This window comes from Dasypus novemcinctus, chromosome 8, assembly GCF_030445035.2.
Source record: "Dasypus novemcinctus isolate mDasNov1 chromosome 8, mDasNov1.1.hap2, whole genome shotgun sequence".
Lineage (NCBI taxonomy): Eukaryota > Metazoa > Chordata > Mammalia > Cingulata > Dasypodidae > Dasypus > Dasypus novemcinctus.
Genome location: NC_080680.1, coordinates 109945918 through 109963262, shown reverse-complemented (window position 1 = coordinate 109963262; position 17345 = coordinate 109945918). Strand labels below are relative to the sequence as shown.

Sequence of the window (17345 nt, the reverse complement as noted above, 5' to 3'; positions counted from 1 at the left end):
AGGCTTGTTTTGGCCCCAAATTTGCCTCTCATTTTGCATGCTTTCTCTCAGAAATCTCAAACATGCCCATGTTTCCAGTGCCAACTAGATGCCAGTGAATTTTAAACTCTTATCTCTAACCCATACCTTTCCTCTAAGCAAAACCTCAATTTCCTATGCAGGCTTTCCTCTTATATGTCCAAGAGGTAGCTACCATAAAGCATATTTATAAATGGACTCCATTATCATCACCACCCTCACCCAAAATCTGTTTCTTCAGTTTTCCTATCTTAGTAAATGACACTTCTGCCCATGCAGGCACTTAAGACAGAAGCAAGAGAATTTTCCTTGTTATCTCATTTTCCATTATAACCCACATCCCATCAATCACTAAATCTTGGTTGATTTTAATTCTTTCCATACCATCAACACGACAGTCCAAGCTACCAACCATTTTTTATTCAGATATTTTGGTAACAACCTAATGGGTCTTTTCATCCACCCATGCTCCCATCTATTATCCAATTAGGAAGCTTTCAAAAATGCATATCTCATCATTTCCCACCCTGCCTTGAAACCCAGAGTGGTTTATTTCCCTTAGAATAAAGAATTAGCGTGAATTATTGCATTCAGCCTGTTGTAGTCCCTGATAATTATACCAAATCTAGCCCATTTTTCATGTTCCATATATGCCATCTTTCAGGTTCTTAAATACATGTGTTTATAAATGCACACATGACATTCCAGTAGCCTCCTAAAGCTCCCCTTTCACTGAGGCAACTTCTGCACAGTCCTCAGCTGTAAGTTTTAAAGCTTCTTCCTCAGGGAAGCCCTGCTTTATAACCCATCCCCTTTTTCAGACGTTAAATCCCCTCTAAGTTTCATCTTACTTGTAATATTTAGTCTTCCAATGGCTGCCCTTTCTAGACTATGAGGTATGTTCTGTTATCTTTCTTTTTTTTTTTTTTTTTTTTTTTTTTTTTTAAAGATTTATTTATTTATTTAATTTCCCCCCCTCCCCTGGTTGTCTGTTCTTGGTGTCTATTTGCTGCGTCTTGTTTCTTTGTCCGCTTCTGTTGTCGTCAGCGGCATGGGAAGTGTGGGTGGCGTCATTCCTGGGCAGGCTGCTCTTTCTTTTCACGCTGGGCGGCTTTCCTCACGGGCGCACTCCTTGCGCGTGGGGCTCCCCCACGCGGGGGACACCCTTGCGTGGCACGGCACTCCTTGCGCGCATCAGCGCTGCGCATGGCCAGCTCCACACGGGTCAAGGAGGCCCGGGGTTTGAACCGCGGACCTCCCATATGGTAGACGGACGCCCTAACCACTGGGCCAAAGTCCGTTTCCCTGTTATCTTTCTTGTTTACCATTCTTTTTCCAATATATGGCATAATATTTAACACTCAACGTATGCACACAAAAAAAATGTTTCACTAGGAATCACAAAACTATTTTAAAGAAGTTCTTCATAGAAAAGAAAGGAAGACTCAGACTGCAAACCAAGAGCCTGGGATATGGAGCTAATAGCCATGGAGAATCAATCTCAGGCTGTAAGTCTGCATTAAGGGATATCAGAATCTCTACAGATTAGTGTCTTCTGTATGTCTCCTATTTCTCACCTTTCTTGAAAAGAAATGTTTATTATGGCTCTCTTGGTTCCATAATTGTGTATTTGATTTTGTTGAGGAGGGGAGTCCAATAATGTTTCTCTTTGTTTCACATATTGAGAGAAACTCTGAGAAGCCCTTGAAGTACTACCCCTGAGGAGGCTGAGCCCCATATAGCACTAGAGATGACTAGATCCTGAACTTTGAGCTGATGCTGTAAAGGGACAGGACTTTTAGGAACATGGGGAAGGGATGAGTGTGTTTTCCACATGGGGGGAACACGACTCACTGGGGCACAGAGGGCATGTTGTGATAGCCAGTCTCCTAGCTGGCACCCATGAGCCTTGCCTCCTGGTATTCATGAACTTAGGTGGTCCCATTCCACACTGAACTGGAGCTGACTTGTGTGACCCAGGGTGCCTTCCAAGGTTAAGTCATTAAAGACTTTGCTGCTTTGGCCTTGATCTTTTGGATTGCTTACTCTGGAGGAAATCAACTGCAATGAGGTGAGGCTATTCAAACAGACCTCTGAAGTGGAACACGGCTGGGAGGAACTGAGGCCTCCCGTCAACAACCAGCCCCGATGTGCCAGCCATGGGAGTGGCATCAAGAGCCGTGGATTCTGAAGCCTTGAGGCAAAGGCAGCTCCAGCCACCATCTGACTGAACTTTATGAGAAACCCCAAACAAGAAGCACCCAGCCAGACTTCTTTGGGATTCCTTATCCACAGAAGAAGTGAGAGATAATAAATATTTATTGTTACTTCAAACCACGGAATTTTGGGGTAACTTGTTACACAGCAATAGATAACTAATAAACCATTTATCCCATGAAAGGACATGCAAACTCTTTTTAATTTAAAAAAGCTGGAAAGACTGACAGCACCCAATGTTGGTGAAGGTATGTGTAAAAATGTATTCTATGTAATGTGGAACTATAAACTGATACAATATTTTCAGAGTGTATGTTGGTATTAATCTACCAAAATGAAAAATTTAAATGTGCATTCCCTAAGATCCAGGAAAATGAAAAATTAACAAGAACCCTAGCATTCATCAAAATGACATACTTTTACTAGTCAGGTCAGCTAGGTAATGTTGCATTAATAAATGAACCATAAAATCCCACTGAAAACAGAACAAAAGTTTATTTTTTCTGCATGTTATAAATTGAGTGTAAAGTGGCAAGGTTTTTGCTCTACAGAGTCTTTCAAGATCCCAGGCTAATGAACTCTCTCTTTTATGATGCTGCCTTCCCTATGCTAGGCTTTCAGGAAAGAAAGACCTGGAACACAGCACAGTAGCTTTTCACTTCCTTGGCCTGGAAATGACTCATGTGCTATCTACTCAGTCTACTGGCCATAGTGGGTCACATAGACCTGCTTAACTGGGAATTGTTTTCCAAGCATCCAAGAAGGGGAGGAGAACAGCATATTGATGAGTTCTAATGACCTCTACCTCAACTGCACAGAGGTCAATACATACTTATGAACATTTGATATATATCCATAATAGACTACCAAAAAGCCAAACATTAAATACAATTAATTTTTATTTTGTTCGAAAGAAACATCAGCACATGTTTCTATATAATACTTTCAGATACTAAATTATACTCTCTTGCTTCTCCCTTTTTCTCTTCAAGCAGACTGAAGGTTCTGTGCTTTCCATCTTGGGAAGGAGCATGGCAAGATGGCAGCAGAAGAAAGTTGATTCCAAATTTCAGTCTTCGATCTAGAGATGTATTCTGAGCTTCATGCCATTGGATTGCTCACAGATATCTCAAACTTTCCCCATTATCTTTGCCTGTAAACTTGTTCTTCATCCTATTTTCCTTATTTCCACATAACATGTCCCCATCCATCCAGCGGCCAAGATCAGAACTGGGTAAACCTCCCTATCCCAACAATCACCAGGGCCCAAATACCTCCCAAATCTATCTCTGCCTCTGCACCTCCATTGCCACTTTCATCTTTCACCTCAACTCATGTCACAGCCTTTGCTCTTGACTTTTGCCTCCAGGACTTCCTTCTCTTCAATTTATTCTGAAGGGTAAAACTAGACTGTGTTACTCATTTGCTTAAATATTTTAACTGATTCTCCAGAATTCTCAGGATGACTTTTGAACTCACTTCAGACCTCATGCCTGCCTGCCTTTCAAGCCTAATTCTTACAGTCTATAGTTGGTCTTCTTTCCCAAATGGCATGCTTACTCTCAGCCCAAGCATTTATGCTTCTTACCTGGAACACCCATCTATATATGCTAGGTGCTTTTTCTAACAGATTGTTTTGATGTACACTGATTACTGGAGTAATCAAAGCCATACCTCTGTGCAATTCAGGCCCAAGGTGAAGGGCTTTGAGAGGAGAGTTCCTGTACTAAGATGGAGCTTTCCTAGACAGCCCTTCCTTACTACTACTAGTAGACTACTACTACTAAACCCTAAGCTCCATGAGAATGAAGGTCTTATCTTATTCACAGCAGCTTCCTAAGGGCCTAGTATATGGAAGTCCCTCAAAAATTATTTGTGAATAAATAACTGAAGGTATAACAACTATTACTTCTAAGAACGGTCAATCAAGAACTATTTGGTAAATGGGATCATAGTTACATAAATTGTCATGTGGTGCATAAATCCCCATAAGCCAGTCAGTCCCATCCCACAGACAACTCCTTATGAGGCTATGGGATCAGGTAATGTTCACTTGGTTTTAAAAAATGAGTAATCTGTGTCAAAAGGTCTTCTCATAAAAATGTTCTGCTTAACTTGGTATCGTGAAGGAACCCAATTAAAAATGTGTCTCTTTAGTGTTTAGCAAGAAAGGAAAGGGTCTTGTGTTAGTTACCCCTCAAGGAAAGATCCTTCTCCAGAATTTTCAGAGGGAGTATGGGCCTTGATGACATCTTGATTTCAGACTTTTGGCCTCCAAAACTGTGAGAATAAATTTCTGTTGTTCCAAGTTGTGGTAATTTATTACAGCAGCCCTGGGAATCTAAGACAGCCACATATTGAAAAGACTATAACTGGCATATGATTGGAAGGCAAATATCCCTCTTATCTTGTTAGTTATAAGGTTGATAAGCATAAAGACTACTGTAACTTTATAAACTCCCAGCGAAAGTTTCTCATAAAGATGTTATAACATTTTAATAAAACCAGTTTTTCAAAAAAACTCACTCCAACAACCATCCTGTTGAAGTATTGTCCTCCTTTCATGGAACTTAACTACCATTTCTTGAACATTAAAAAGACTTATAACTCAGGTTGAAAAAGCAATTCTAGGCTCAGAGAGCAAGTCACCTCAGAGTTCAGCAGCCCTTGTGGCAAGGAAGTAAAGCGGGTCATAGAGGCAAGGCATCATAACTAGAACCACACACTGCCAAATAGTCATTGAGAGTGATTTATTAAGGTCCAATTAGTCCGATTTTTAATTTTAAATAACCCAAATCTCCTTGAGAATATATGCACATGATTAGATATCCAAGTCCTTTGATTTTTTTACTTCCAGTATAGAATGCTCTGTATTTTTTATCAAGTAGGTACAAACACCATCTGCTACCTGGTGAGTACTTCCTTCCCCACATCCTTTTCCCTGCAGCCACATTGCAAGTCTGCCTACTGCTCAGACGCTGGCCGAGCACTGACTTCCTCCTTCCTGAACAGCCGTTCTCCTCCTGGACACTTTTCTCTTAAACACGCTACTGACTTTCCGTACCCGCTTCATGACTGTGTTACTCGTTACAACAAACCGCTGCATTTATTAGTTTACTTGGACAAGGTATTATTAAGCAGGTATCACCTCATATGGAGGCAGTCTATGCAGTGGGAATCCTGGAGAATACACAGTATCTAGCCACACTCCACCCACTTAATAGAGAAGGGCCCTGAGCTACGTCATAGGAAGATCCTTTATTCACTGGCCCATTTGATTTCTTTGTATTTTCTTCAATTCTACATTACCATAGGGGCTCTCAAGAGCAGGATAATTAGAATTTGAAATTGCTAGGCATATCAAAATATCCTGATTTTTGGTGATAGTTGACTGTTGTTAGTCTATCTTATATAAAAAGAGTCACTCCTGACTAGAGTAACCACCGCATTCTTTTGGAAAAAGGTAGTTTATCTGGCTTTCCTCACAATTGCCATCTGTGCAGTGCAAAAGCAGTAAATTCCATTTTATAAAAGGTAGAAACCATAAAACACATTTCACATTTTAAAAAGTCCTTCACGGCGATCTGTCCTAAGACATAATTATATGGACAACATTTTATGTACACAAAACTTTTGCAACATTATTTATAATAGTGAAAAATTGGAAATAACCTAAATAGTCAACAAAATGGGAACAGCTAAATAAACTGAGTTGTATCCATTAAAAGGAATATTATCTAGCCATTAAAACTGTGTTTCTGTAAAATGTTTAATAGCATAGGAAAATGTGGCAATTCTGAAGTAGAAAAAAATCTAGTTACAAAACTCTTTACAGTATGATCCCAATTATGTAAAAAAAAAGTATATAATATACATATAGGCATACAGAGAAAAAGAGCTATTAATGGTGGTTACTTCTGGGTTGTGAGATTATCAGTAATTATTTTCTTTTCTAAACATTTCTACATTTTTCAAGTTTTCTACAATGAGTATTGTTATTTTATAATTCAGAAAAACACAGGCTATTAAAAAATTCCTCTGATGTACTTGGTAATTAGAATGCACTTGTAGTGTATCATAAATATGTAAGAACCATTTTACCATACTTCAACTTCAGTATCTCTTTCAGAGTATATATTCTTTTGATAATAAACATACATTCCCTGTTTGTTTTATACTTGATACAACACTAAAAACCTTTGTATTATGATTAGAGCATTGTTTGTTTTATAACCTAATAAGTACTGGCTTGACCTCTGGGTTCTTCCATTTTCTATAAGGTTTTACAATTAGTATTCTTTTATCTTTTTAAAGTAAGGCATAATGCATACATACATTACATGCATGCTTTTTAATTCTATTTTACAGCTTTCCTACATAAGGAAAAAATGGAGTTACTGTAGTTAAAATTTTTTGTAAAAGGCTATCATCTTGTCCATCACAAACATACTGATAGGTATATAAACAAACACATGTTTATTAAATGAAATGTATTCTTTAAAAATAAAAAAGGGAAGCCTGTATGTAAATGAAGCTGTGGATTCAATTAGTCAGAATTTATCCTGACTGGCACCAACCACGCAAAATCTTTTAAGGTCTAGCTAGTGTAATCTAAACGGACACTCCAGAGTCTGTACACAAGTCCATTAAAAGGATTCCACTTACTACTTTCGACAAAGAACGGGGTTCGGGATGAGGGTTGTCACATAAGCTAACTTTCCATTTACATCAAGTCTCGTGGGGTCTAGGAACAAATACTGCCGTTGGTTAGTGTTTAAGTAAATGAGTTTATTTTTCTCCTCTCTCTCACACCCCACCTTGCCCTTGCAATTTGGTACAGGGAGGCTGTTCATCCTTCCGTAGATAACGGCTGGTTTGTCACCTTCAGTTTTCTTTCTAAACCGTGGAGTGGTCATTGCTGTGAACTCCAGCCAAGATGGTGTGGTTGAGGGAGGAAGCTGAGCGGTCCGAGCCCTCCGCGGGGGCGCTGGTGTTCTCACTGCGCTGGCAGCAGAGGATCTGCCTGAAGGTGGCGCTCATCTCCTTGTCGCGGTAGGAGTAGATGATGGGGTTCATGGCAGAGTTGAATTCAGCAAGGAGAAGGAAAAATTTCTCATAGGCCAGAACGTCACACTGTGGACAACACACATCTAGAAGCAACAAGACCAATCCAGGAGTCCAGCAGACGATAAAGGCACCTACAGTGGCAGGGGAAGGATCGGGAGGATGTCAAAAAAAAAAAAAAAAAAAAAAGAAAGAAAGAAGACATAGGATTATGAAACGAATGACCAGAAAGTGAAAAAAATGTCCACTGGGGAGCTAAATATAAACAGGCTGAGATTCTAAGCTCTTGATCATCATTTCAAATGAAATGGGCCATTTTCTGAAATAATCAATGTTTTAATGGTAAAATAATCAATGTAATAAATAAAACCTCATTGATTCAGATCTTACTAAAATTGAGTATCTATGGCATTGCTTATGATTATTTCGGGCAAAGAAGAATTTGATAAGCAGTTGAGATATGAAAAAAGAAACATACTTCACTGCTTATCAATATATGGTTTTAATAGCTTAAGATTGTTTTCAGGCAAAAGATAAGCACTACTAACAAATGTCCTTTAATGTTTACTTAAGGTCCAGCTTCTGAGACCACGTTGCCTAGGCACAAATTTGTGCTTTGTCATTTAATAAACTGCGTAAGTTTTGGCAAGTTACTTCTCTTACTTCAGTTTTCTCATCTGAAAAATAGAAATGGTTATATTTATCTTTGTTGTAAAGATTAAATGAGTGCTATGAAAGTTTTCACAACAATAATTATCTGCCCAGTAGAATGGACCTGTTTGGATATAGCAATTTCCAACCATAATATGTGTATTTACTTTTATTTGCATTCAGCAATTACTTACATACTACTTTTTAAAAAATGTGCTTTATCACTGCACAGATTGACTCATTTAATCTTTACAATAACTATGAGATTGAAATTATTCTCCCATTGTACAGATGAGGAAACTGAGATCCAGAAAGCTTAAATAACTTGCTCAAGACCAAGGGACTGGAAAGCAGCAGACAGGAGACAAATTCCAGAGTTTCTGCTCTAGGAGGCTGGCTCTTCGTTCCACACTCCAGAATACTACATTATGCTTCTGCTTCTTGAAACTAATGAAATTATTTTAAGTCAAATTTTATGCTTTAGATGTTTTTACTAATTTAGATCACCTTGGTTTTCTCTCTCCCCCCAGTTCCTCTGAATCATTAAGATCTTATTGTAACTGAATGAGGAATGGAAATATGGATGATACTCTTCATTCTCTTTTTTGTAATTGCTGAAATCACTCAACGTTTGCCTCCCAGAGAAAGGGAGGATGTGAAGTAGCATTAAGACCTACCATCATGTTATCCCAGGATCTACTGGGGATCCTTGACTGAAAAGACATGAGCCAAAGGAATTCACAGGGACCATCTCACTTAATGGGCACCCGGTGGGTAATTAGGCTACACAATGGGCAGATGGGGAGCAGGGAAGATCCCAGAAGGGCATCTGAATCTTTGGATTTCAACAAAGGCTGAGCTAGGTGGATCTAGCGTTGGGGCTAGGGTCATGGATTTGGACCAACCTTAAGGAAAGTTTCAGAGAATGTAAATAAAAAAGATTTAGTCTCCCAAAAGCCCAGTTTTGAATGTGAGCTTTCTTTTGTGAACTTTTTCAGCAAGGAAATGAAAATAAAGAAAGGAGAAAAGTATCCCCATAAAGCTCTTTGTTCTGCAACACAAATGTGTATTGGTTTTAAACTGCTGTTCACTTTGAAGACTGTCCAAGGTGTTTCATTTTCTAATAAATACAATACCTTAGACTCTCCTTAGAGAGAGAAAAAAAACATTTCAAATATCAGGAGATAATAGCCAAAAAGCTATTTGAACCACCAGTAAAAATGTTAATAAAGCATTCATTTCGAGTCCTTGAATTTCCTTGCTTGAAAATCACTCAGAAAGCTAAACATAAAGGAAAATCAAAGGAATGCCTCTTGGGTTTCAGAAATAATGCATTATTCATTGAGAAGCCAGGAAGGGAATTATTCTCATGGTGGAAAATGCTTAGATGGAAAATACATGGTTCCATTATTCCATTTTGGAAACTAAAAACACACAGGCCCTTCATGAATGGAAGAGAAGTCTTTCAATTTTCCTTTTTCCTTTCTTTTATCAAAGACCTAATTGAGCTCAAGTTCAGAGCTTGATTAGATACCAGCAACAAGCATTTCAATAGATGTATTTTAAATAATATGATCATTTTCTCCTTTCAAGAGGCAAAAAGGAACAGCCGTATTCTCACATACTTGCTCAAGCTGCTTAACTTTGTTCAAAAGTGACAGAATTCGATTACAGTTAATTGCTTATAATTTCTTCTCATTTTAAAATTTCAAACATTCTCAAAAAGAGCAAGATTTTTGCAAAAAGAGCCAAGGTCTTAGAAAGTAACCAGTGGATCTTAGTTTAGACCAAAAAATAAAAAATAAAAGGAGATCAGATTGCTAGATTAGAGATAGTAAGTGGAAAATACCATGTCATGACACACAAGTCATGACTCAGAGTCCTCCCCCTCCTTCTTCACTAAAAGCCACTATTTTTACTAATATGATTAGGCCTTACCACACAGTACCAACACTGTGATTAGACCTTCAAGACTCAATCAAGCAATTTACGTGACTTACTATGGAGGCCTCACACATGAACATCTAAAACTGATCATACGGCGTTTTCCCCTCTTCTCCACTCTCTTCTCTTTCATAGAAATGCCAAGGATCAAACTGACCAAAAGACAAGAATACAGAAGGGGAAAATGGGGCCTGGAAAATTCCAGTGTGACTTGGCTTCGAAACAATAGTGAGTAAAACCTCCAAAATCAAGTTTGCTCAAATTACAAATTTTCCCCATGTCTCTAAAAGCAAAAAAACAAAGCATACCCAACCCCCTTTAATAATAAGTAGACAAAGATAATTCAAGTGGGTGACGGGCTCTGAGATGCGTGTTGTGGACCCTATCAACACATAATCTACAGACAGTCAAGTGCACAAACATAAGGCAGATTGACGAGGGGAAAAAAAATCTCCAACTCTGCATCTGTAAAATGGAGATGTAACAGAGCTCCCTGCTTACTTCACAGGGCTAATATGAGGATCAAATTGAGGTGCAGTATGTAAAAGCCCTCTGACTACCACTACCTAGTGCCACTGGGGCTGGCATAGAAGCTTGAGGGCTGGCATAGCACAGTAACAGGCAGATGTCCCCCAGGGAAGAGCAAAGAAGCATGTTCTGGACCATGGAGACCTGGTGTAGTCAAAAGTTCTGGGATGTTTTCAGCCTGATTATATGAGATTCCTAGAACTTTCAGGTGGGTGAAACGAAGATAACAAGGAGGAAAAGGGGGAACAGAGAATCATGGAAGATCTAAATTATTTTGGAGATTCTCATGGAGTCACCTCAATACCTACCAGGGGTTTCTTGACCATTTTGCTGGTACTGAAAAGGGTCAGTTCTTTAGGTAGATTGTATATGTCCAGAACATTTCTGACAGAGGAATCCCCACAGAGCAAGGCACAAAACCACGGAATGGTATGCAATGGTATGAAAGTAAGGGAAAATACTTGTAGTTTACAATTATTTATTGCAAAGTCAGAAGCAGAAGTGGCAGCAGATAAGGTCATGGGGCCTTGCATATCTGGTAAGCCATTTTAAAAGTTTGGTTCTCAATCCTAGCTACACATATAAAGCCTGCAGAGCTTATAAAAAAATAATAATTTTTACTAACACCCTCCCCCCATAAGATTTAATTTCATTGGCCTCATTGGTCAGATTTTAAGATACAAAATTGATATAGTGGAGGGAGAAAATGACCTGGGTAAAGATAAAGGCAAAAAGATCAGATACTTCTAAATTCCAAAGGAGAAATGACAGGAGCCTGAATCAGGGCAATGGCAAAAGAGGTGGAAAATGGGAAAAGTATTAAGGAGAAAGAAAGCACGGGAAGGATGAGAAAGAAGAGGGTCTAGGACGACTCCTGAATTTTCAGATAGGAAGAAGGACGGATGGTGATACCTTTCAGTGGGAGGAAATATGGGAGAAAGAGAGTTGGTTGATATTTTGTGAGGGGACATGAGGGATAGAAGTGATGATCTTGGTTTTATATATTTAGTCTGAGGTAGCTGCAAGACATCAGATGGAGAATGTCCTAAAGACGTTAGGATAGACATGGCTATTTTTAAGTCATGGGAAACTGTCTCTCAGTGTACAACTAGAGAGTAGTTAAGTTCTGCATGATTTGCCAGTCTTACAAGTAACATGGTGAGGGAGATATTAAAGAAATATCCATGAGTTGGAATAAGTAGCAGAATTTGCCCTTCCTAGGGGAAGCTTTGCTATTTTCTTATACATCTGTCAAATCAATCTGTGAGGGTCCTGATGCCCACAAAGAGGAAAGGAGAGGTGCTGGAATGTAGATGTAAAAGGCAGAGAGGAAGAAAGCTGTTTGGGAACAACAGGTCACAGCTGCAGAACAAGATCATATTACTACACCTTCCTTCAAATCAACACAGTCCCATCAGCTGACTAATGCTTACCATCTGGTCTCCCAATTACAGTCCTTTCTTCTAGAGTCATTTCTTCTGAACTAGTTGACCTCTGCTTATATGTGGAACATCAGAACCAAAATTAAAGGGAAAAAAGTTCTTGACAGAGAAAATGTCTAGGGAGAGGGCCCATGACTTTTTATGAAAAAAAAAATACAGAAAATGTTTCCCATCTGGCTGTCAAATTTGTGTATTTATAAAAAAAAATCAGACATCCCCCAGATCTAAAACAAGTCAAGGTAAATTGATTCTACATCATTGCTGTGCTCAAGTTAACCTTTCCTTAGCCTCAGTCTTCTCCTTAGTAAGAGCCCTACCTGTCTCAGAGGCTTGTGGTAGGGATCAAGTGAGAAAATAAATGTTCAGGTATATAAACTGCTTTTTTTGTTATCACTAATTCTTGTTCTTGTTTGCTTTCAGGGCAGACATTTTGGTATTCCAATTCCAGTCCAATTTCATCTCTTTAGTTATATTTATGATGTCTGCCTTTCAGGTATCTGCATAAAACTTGATTGGCTAGGAAATCTTCCTATTTATATGTCTTAAAAAGAGGCTACATTAGGTAATAGTCCACACCTACAAATTTTTGTCTACAATCTAGTTGCTAAGGGATTGTTGTAATGGTGATGTATGTGGCTGGTCTTTTTTAAAAAAAAGAAAGAAAGAAAGAAAAGTAACCTAGATTAAGTATAATATCAATTTTCCAGAACATTCATAAGACAACTAATGCAATTGAGATATCTCTACAATATGTCATTTCTATTGTGACACCAATTTACTTAATGTAGGGTTGTGCCCAACTCTTCTACTTCTTCATGGTCATAGTAATTGTCACATACAGTTGAAGGAAGGAAAATTATTTCACTCATTGTGCGATGTGCTCTAGTGTATACTCTCACTCACTCCTGAGAGCAACATTTTCCTTTAGAGAGTACGTTAACAACACAAAGTTCTCCTAAGCAGGGTAGAATACTCATGTTCTCTTTTTAACATTCTTGGGTGAAAGTCTCAGCACCATACTACTGTCCTGCTGAGCAAATGAGGGCTTTCCTACACACAGAGGAACGCCAGCACTGCCTTGCCTCTGGCACTCTATGCTCTCCTCAGCATTAAGCAGTGAGTGGCATACACATACTTGCTCCACTCAGTTCCTCATTCGCCTGATTCTAGTCACACAGCTCAAGCTCTTTTCTGTCTCAGGACCTTGGCATGTACAATTCCTTCTGCAGGGAATATCCTTCCTGTAGACCTTCATGTCTACTTACTTACCATTGAATGTGACCTCTTCAAAAAGCCTGCTGTTCCTGGCTAACCTAGCTAAAGTAGCAACGCCTTCCCCCCCATACCACACCACATTATCTTATTTTATTATCTTTATATCCTTCTTGTCCCCAATTATCTTATTTATTGGTTTACATATTCATTGCCTATCTTCCCTCAACTTCATGAAATGAAGGAAGGAATGTTCTCTCTCATTTCTATATTTCTGGCATCTACAATAGAGCCTGGCATACCAGGGCAGTCAATAAATATCTTCTGCCGAATATATTAGCAAGTCACAACTAACTGCCTAATAGGCATATCTCAAACAAGGAAAATTGAATAGGAAAGTCATCTAATTCTATTTAGAAACTAAATATTAATGTGTACAGTTTGCAAGGTCTTGGAATGGGTACTGCCTGACATTCTAAGACCCAAAACAGACCCTATATGCAAAAGTCTCATTATCAAGGAAAGAAGGTAACCTGTATACATTAGTACAATAATGTAGCAGAATGGATTAGAACTGTAAGATAACTTCACAAAAGCTCAGCAAAGCTTGAGCAAAGAGTGAGAACATAGTGAAGGGAGTTAGGGAATGTTTCCTGGAAAAGGGAGCATCTAACCAGGGCTTTGAAAGAGAGATGGATTTACAAAAGGAAAAGATAAGCAAAGTGCAATCGCAGCAAAGGGAATGTATTATCAAATCCAGAAATCAGTATAGGTTTGTGAAACATAATTCAGTCTAGTTTTCCTAGAATAGATATATGTGAAAATAGTGAGAGAGCTCTGGAAAAGAAGAGAGTTTAATTACTATCTTCTTTTGTCTAATCTTACCATATATATATACACACACACGTATATGTTTTGTTTTGTTTTTTCTCTGTTTGTGGCATCTTCCTTTTGGTACGTCATTTTGCCATGTGGGGGCTTGCATCTCTCTGCGCCATGCAGGTCTGTGATGTCTTTTTACTTTTTTTACCAGGAGTTCCCAGGATGGAATTAGGTCCTCCATATGGTAAATACGGGCTCAACTGCTTGAGCCATAGCCACTTCCATACATACATACATAATACATATATATATGTATATATTTATTTACTTTTTGAGGTACCAGGGGCCGGGGATTGAAGCCAGGACCTCATGGAAGCTGGCAATCAACCACTGAGCCACATTGGCTTTCCTGAGTGGTTTTTTAGTTTGTTTTGCTTGTTGTTTGGTTTTGTTTTTTCAGGAGGCATTGGGAACTGAACCTGGGACCACCTTTGTGGGAGGTGGGAGCTCAACCCCTTGAGCCGTATCTGCTCCCATCTTACCATATTTTCAAAGCTAAGCAGAAGTGAGTTTATTGGAAAATGTGGCAGACACATTTGCTATTTATTGAATATCTATGCTCTCACCTCCTGCATTTCCCAGCCCTCTCTTAGAGTTAGATGGAGCTGTGTGATTAGTTCTGAAGAATAAGCTGCAGGTGAAAATGGTGTGGGTCACTTTCTGGCTAAAGCATTTAAGAACTGGTGCACCATCCTCCAACACTCTCATTCTCTACCATGACAATTAAGGAATCCCCGAACTCTAGGTGGTGCTGCCACAATATGGTGGAGTCTATGCCAGCCTAGATCCCTGAGTCACTGCTTGGAAGGGAGCAGTTCCAGAGAGCCTCTGGACCTACAGTAAATTTTGCAAGACTGAGAAATAAACCTGTATTGTGTTAAGCCACAAATATTGGCAGGGTATGTTACGGCAGCCTAATCTAATAATTTATTACTAATTCTGAAGGGTATCAGGTTATCTATGGAATCTATTAAGTACCCAAGAACCAAAGAAACAAAAGAAGAAATGCTTCCTGAGCAAAATGTTGGGTCTTCGGATTGAAGAAACTAACTTAGTGCTGAACAGAGAAAATGAATAAACATACAAACATATATCCTAATATATCCTAATTAACTACCTGAAGTCAAAGTATAAATAGAAACTCCTGGAAACGGACTTGGCCCAGTGGTTAGGGCGTCCGTCTACCACATGGGAGGTCTGCAGTTCAAACCCCGGGCCTCCTTGACCCGTATGGAGCTGGCCCATGCGCAGTGCTGATGCGTGCAAGGAGTGCAGCGCCACGCAGGGGTGTCCCCTGCATAGGGGAGCCCCTCACGCAAGGAGTGCGCCCATAAGGAGAGCCACCCAGCGCGAAAGAAAGTGCAGCCTGCCCAGGAATGGCACCACCCACACTTCCCGTGCCGCTGACGACAACAGAAGCGGACAAAGAAACAAGACGCAGCAAATAGACACAGAGAACAGACAACCGGGGGAGGGGGGGAATTAAATAAATAAATCTTTAAAAAAAAAAAAGAAACTCCTAATAGCTAATAGCTTCAGAGAGGAAGGACAGGGCACATACACAGGAATAAAAATGAAAATGGGACCACTCCTCTCATCTCTAACACTAATGAAGCAGGGTAGTAAGATAGGGGATCAATAGATGGATCTGGAACCTGGCAAGAAGTCCATGTGGACATCAGTAACCCCAAGATGGCAGCTGGAAGACCCTCCCCAAGATTCTGCCACACAGGAGAAGACTTTCTCTGGAAGCCAGGAGAAGGCCCGGATAATCCCCAAGGACTTTACCATTGGGCCCTCCTGGGAGATTAATGGGAGAAATAAGCAATCAAAATGGTGAACAGCTGGAACTCCTCCCCTGCCATTAGCAAAGGGGTGGGATAACTAACAGTTCAAAAAGCGGCCCCAGGCCTGAGTTCACTCTCTTGCCTCTGGACCCCAACTCTGACTGCTTTCTCCCCTGCTTGGATCACCACGCAAGTAAACCTGGGGATTTATAACTTATAATGGGGGACTGTAGCCTGTAAATCAGCCCCCTTTATCACCTTTCAGCCTCTTCCTCTCTACCCAGGACCCATGATCTGTTATTTTCTCCCATTTCTCATCTTTCCCTTCCTGAATAAATTACTGGCCTAACTCACCCAATATGCTCTTGAAATTCATTTCTGCAGCATAGTCAAGAATCTAACTAAAATCTGGTAACACTAACTTCTAGAACAGTGGAACAAGTTTTACTGAATTTTGAAGGTCAAGGACTTTCAACCTACTATTTTTAAACTATAAGACTTCACCAAATTGCTTTCAAGTGTGACTAATTTTTATGGGTGCATAGATATGTGGTAAAAATACAAAAACATACATGAAAACAATATGCAGCAACTTCAAAACAGCTTCTACAAAGGGAGGCAGGAGGAAAGTAATTGGTTATATCTATAATTGTTTTAAGAGACTGGAAATAAGACAAAACGTTAGCATCTGTTTGATTTTAGTGTTGTGCAATTAATTAGAGGTTATTTTATTTTTTGTATATTTGAATATTTCATAATCCAAAGTTTTTAAATTTAAAAATTAATAACATGAAACTAAAATTCCCAGTTTTTCTTCTTTTCAATAAGATAGGAGGGCATGGAGTATAAAGAATGCTCAAAGTCTTGTCTTGTTTAGTAGATACTGTTGATATTGATTACATCTTGAATTTAAAAGTATTTTTTTTAACTTAAGGTTAGCCACTAGTAAATGCAGATTTCAGATCTACAACACAAACCTCTAAAGGAACAAAAAAAGAAGAAAGGAAGGATGAAAATAAGAGAGAAAAAAACACCTCAGTTTCAAAGGCAGGAAAGGAAAAGAAAGAAAGGCAAAATAAAACACAAGAACAAACAAAAAAATGATAAACAGGATGTCAAGAATAAACCCAAACATATCACTAGTCATGATAAATGTGAATGCACTTAATCCTATTATTAAACAAGAGATTGTCATATTAGATACAAACAATACTCCCTCCCCCAAAAGAAACAGTCTGTGTTGTTTACTAGAGACATGTCTAAAACAAAATGGGACATTCCCTAGAAAAATAGTGGAGTTCAAGAAAAAGCATAACCTGGGAAAAGAGGAATATTTTATATTGAGGAAAAAACACAAAGCATCCTTTAAGAATCTGTAATAACATTCACATTTATGGACTGTTAAACATATTAGGGAATTATGTAAGGCAATACTGTTACAAATAAAAATGATTTTGACAAAGCCCGTACTGATTGAGCCTAGGACATATCATAAAATTGGTAGATATAAGTAGAAAAAATGGACACAGTTTTACGAGTTTAAATAACTTGGTCAATAAAGTTGATTTCTACCTATTTGTTACTTTATACCTTCTGGAAA

The 17345-nt window shown here is 38.9% G+C and overlaps 1 protein-coding gene across 16 annotated transcripts in view; it reads right to left on the bottom strand.

The window, feature by feature from the left end:
• Nucleotides 1–3116: 3116 nt before the first annotated feature.
• Nucleotides 3117–17345, bottom strand: part of LPAR1 (lysophosphatidic acid receptor 1) — a 410361-nt gene continuing 396132 nt past the window's right edge. For all 16 annotated transcript variants that reach the window (XM_071217066.1, XM_071217070.1, XM_071217069.1 and 13 more), the window contains one exon: nucleotides 3117–7433. In XM_071217066.1, the coding sequence (XP_071073167.1) occupies nucleotides 7132–7433 (302 nt within the window). In that variant the 3' untranslated portion in view covers nucleotides 3117–7131. The remainder of the gene's footprint in view (nucleotides 7434–17345) is intronic.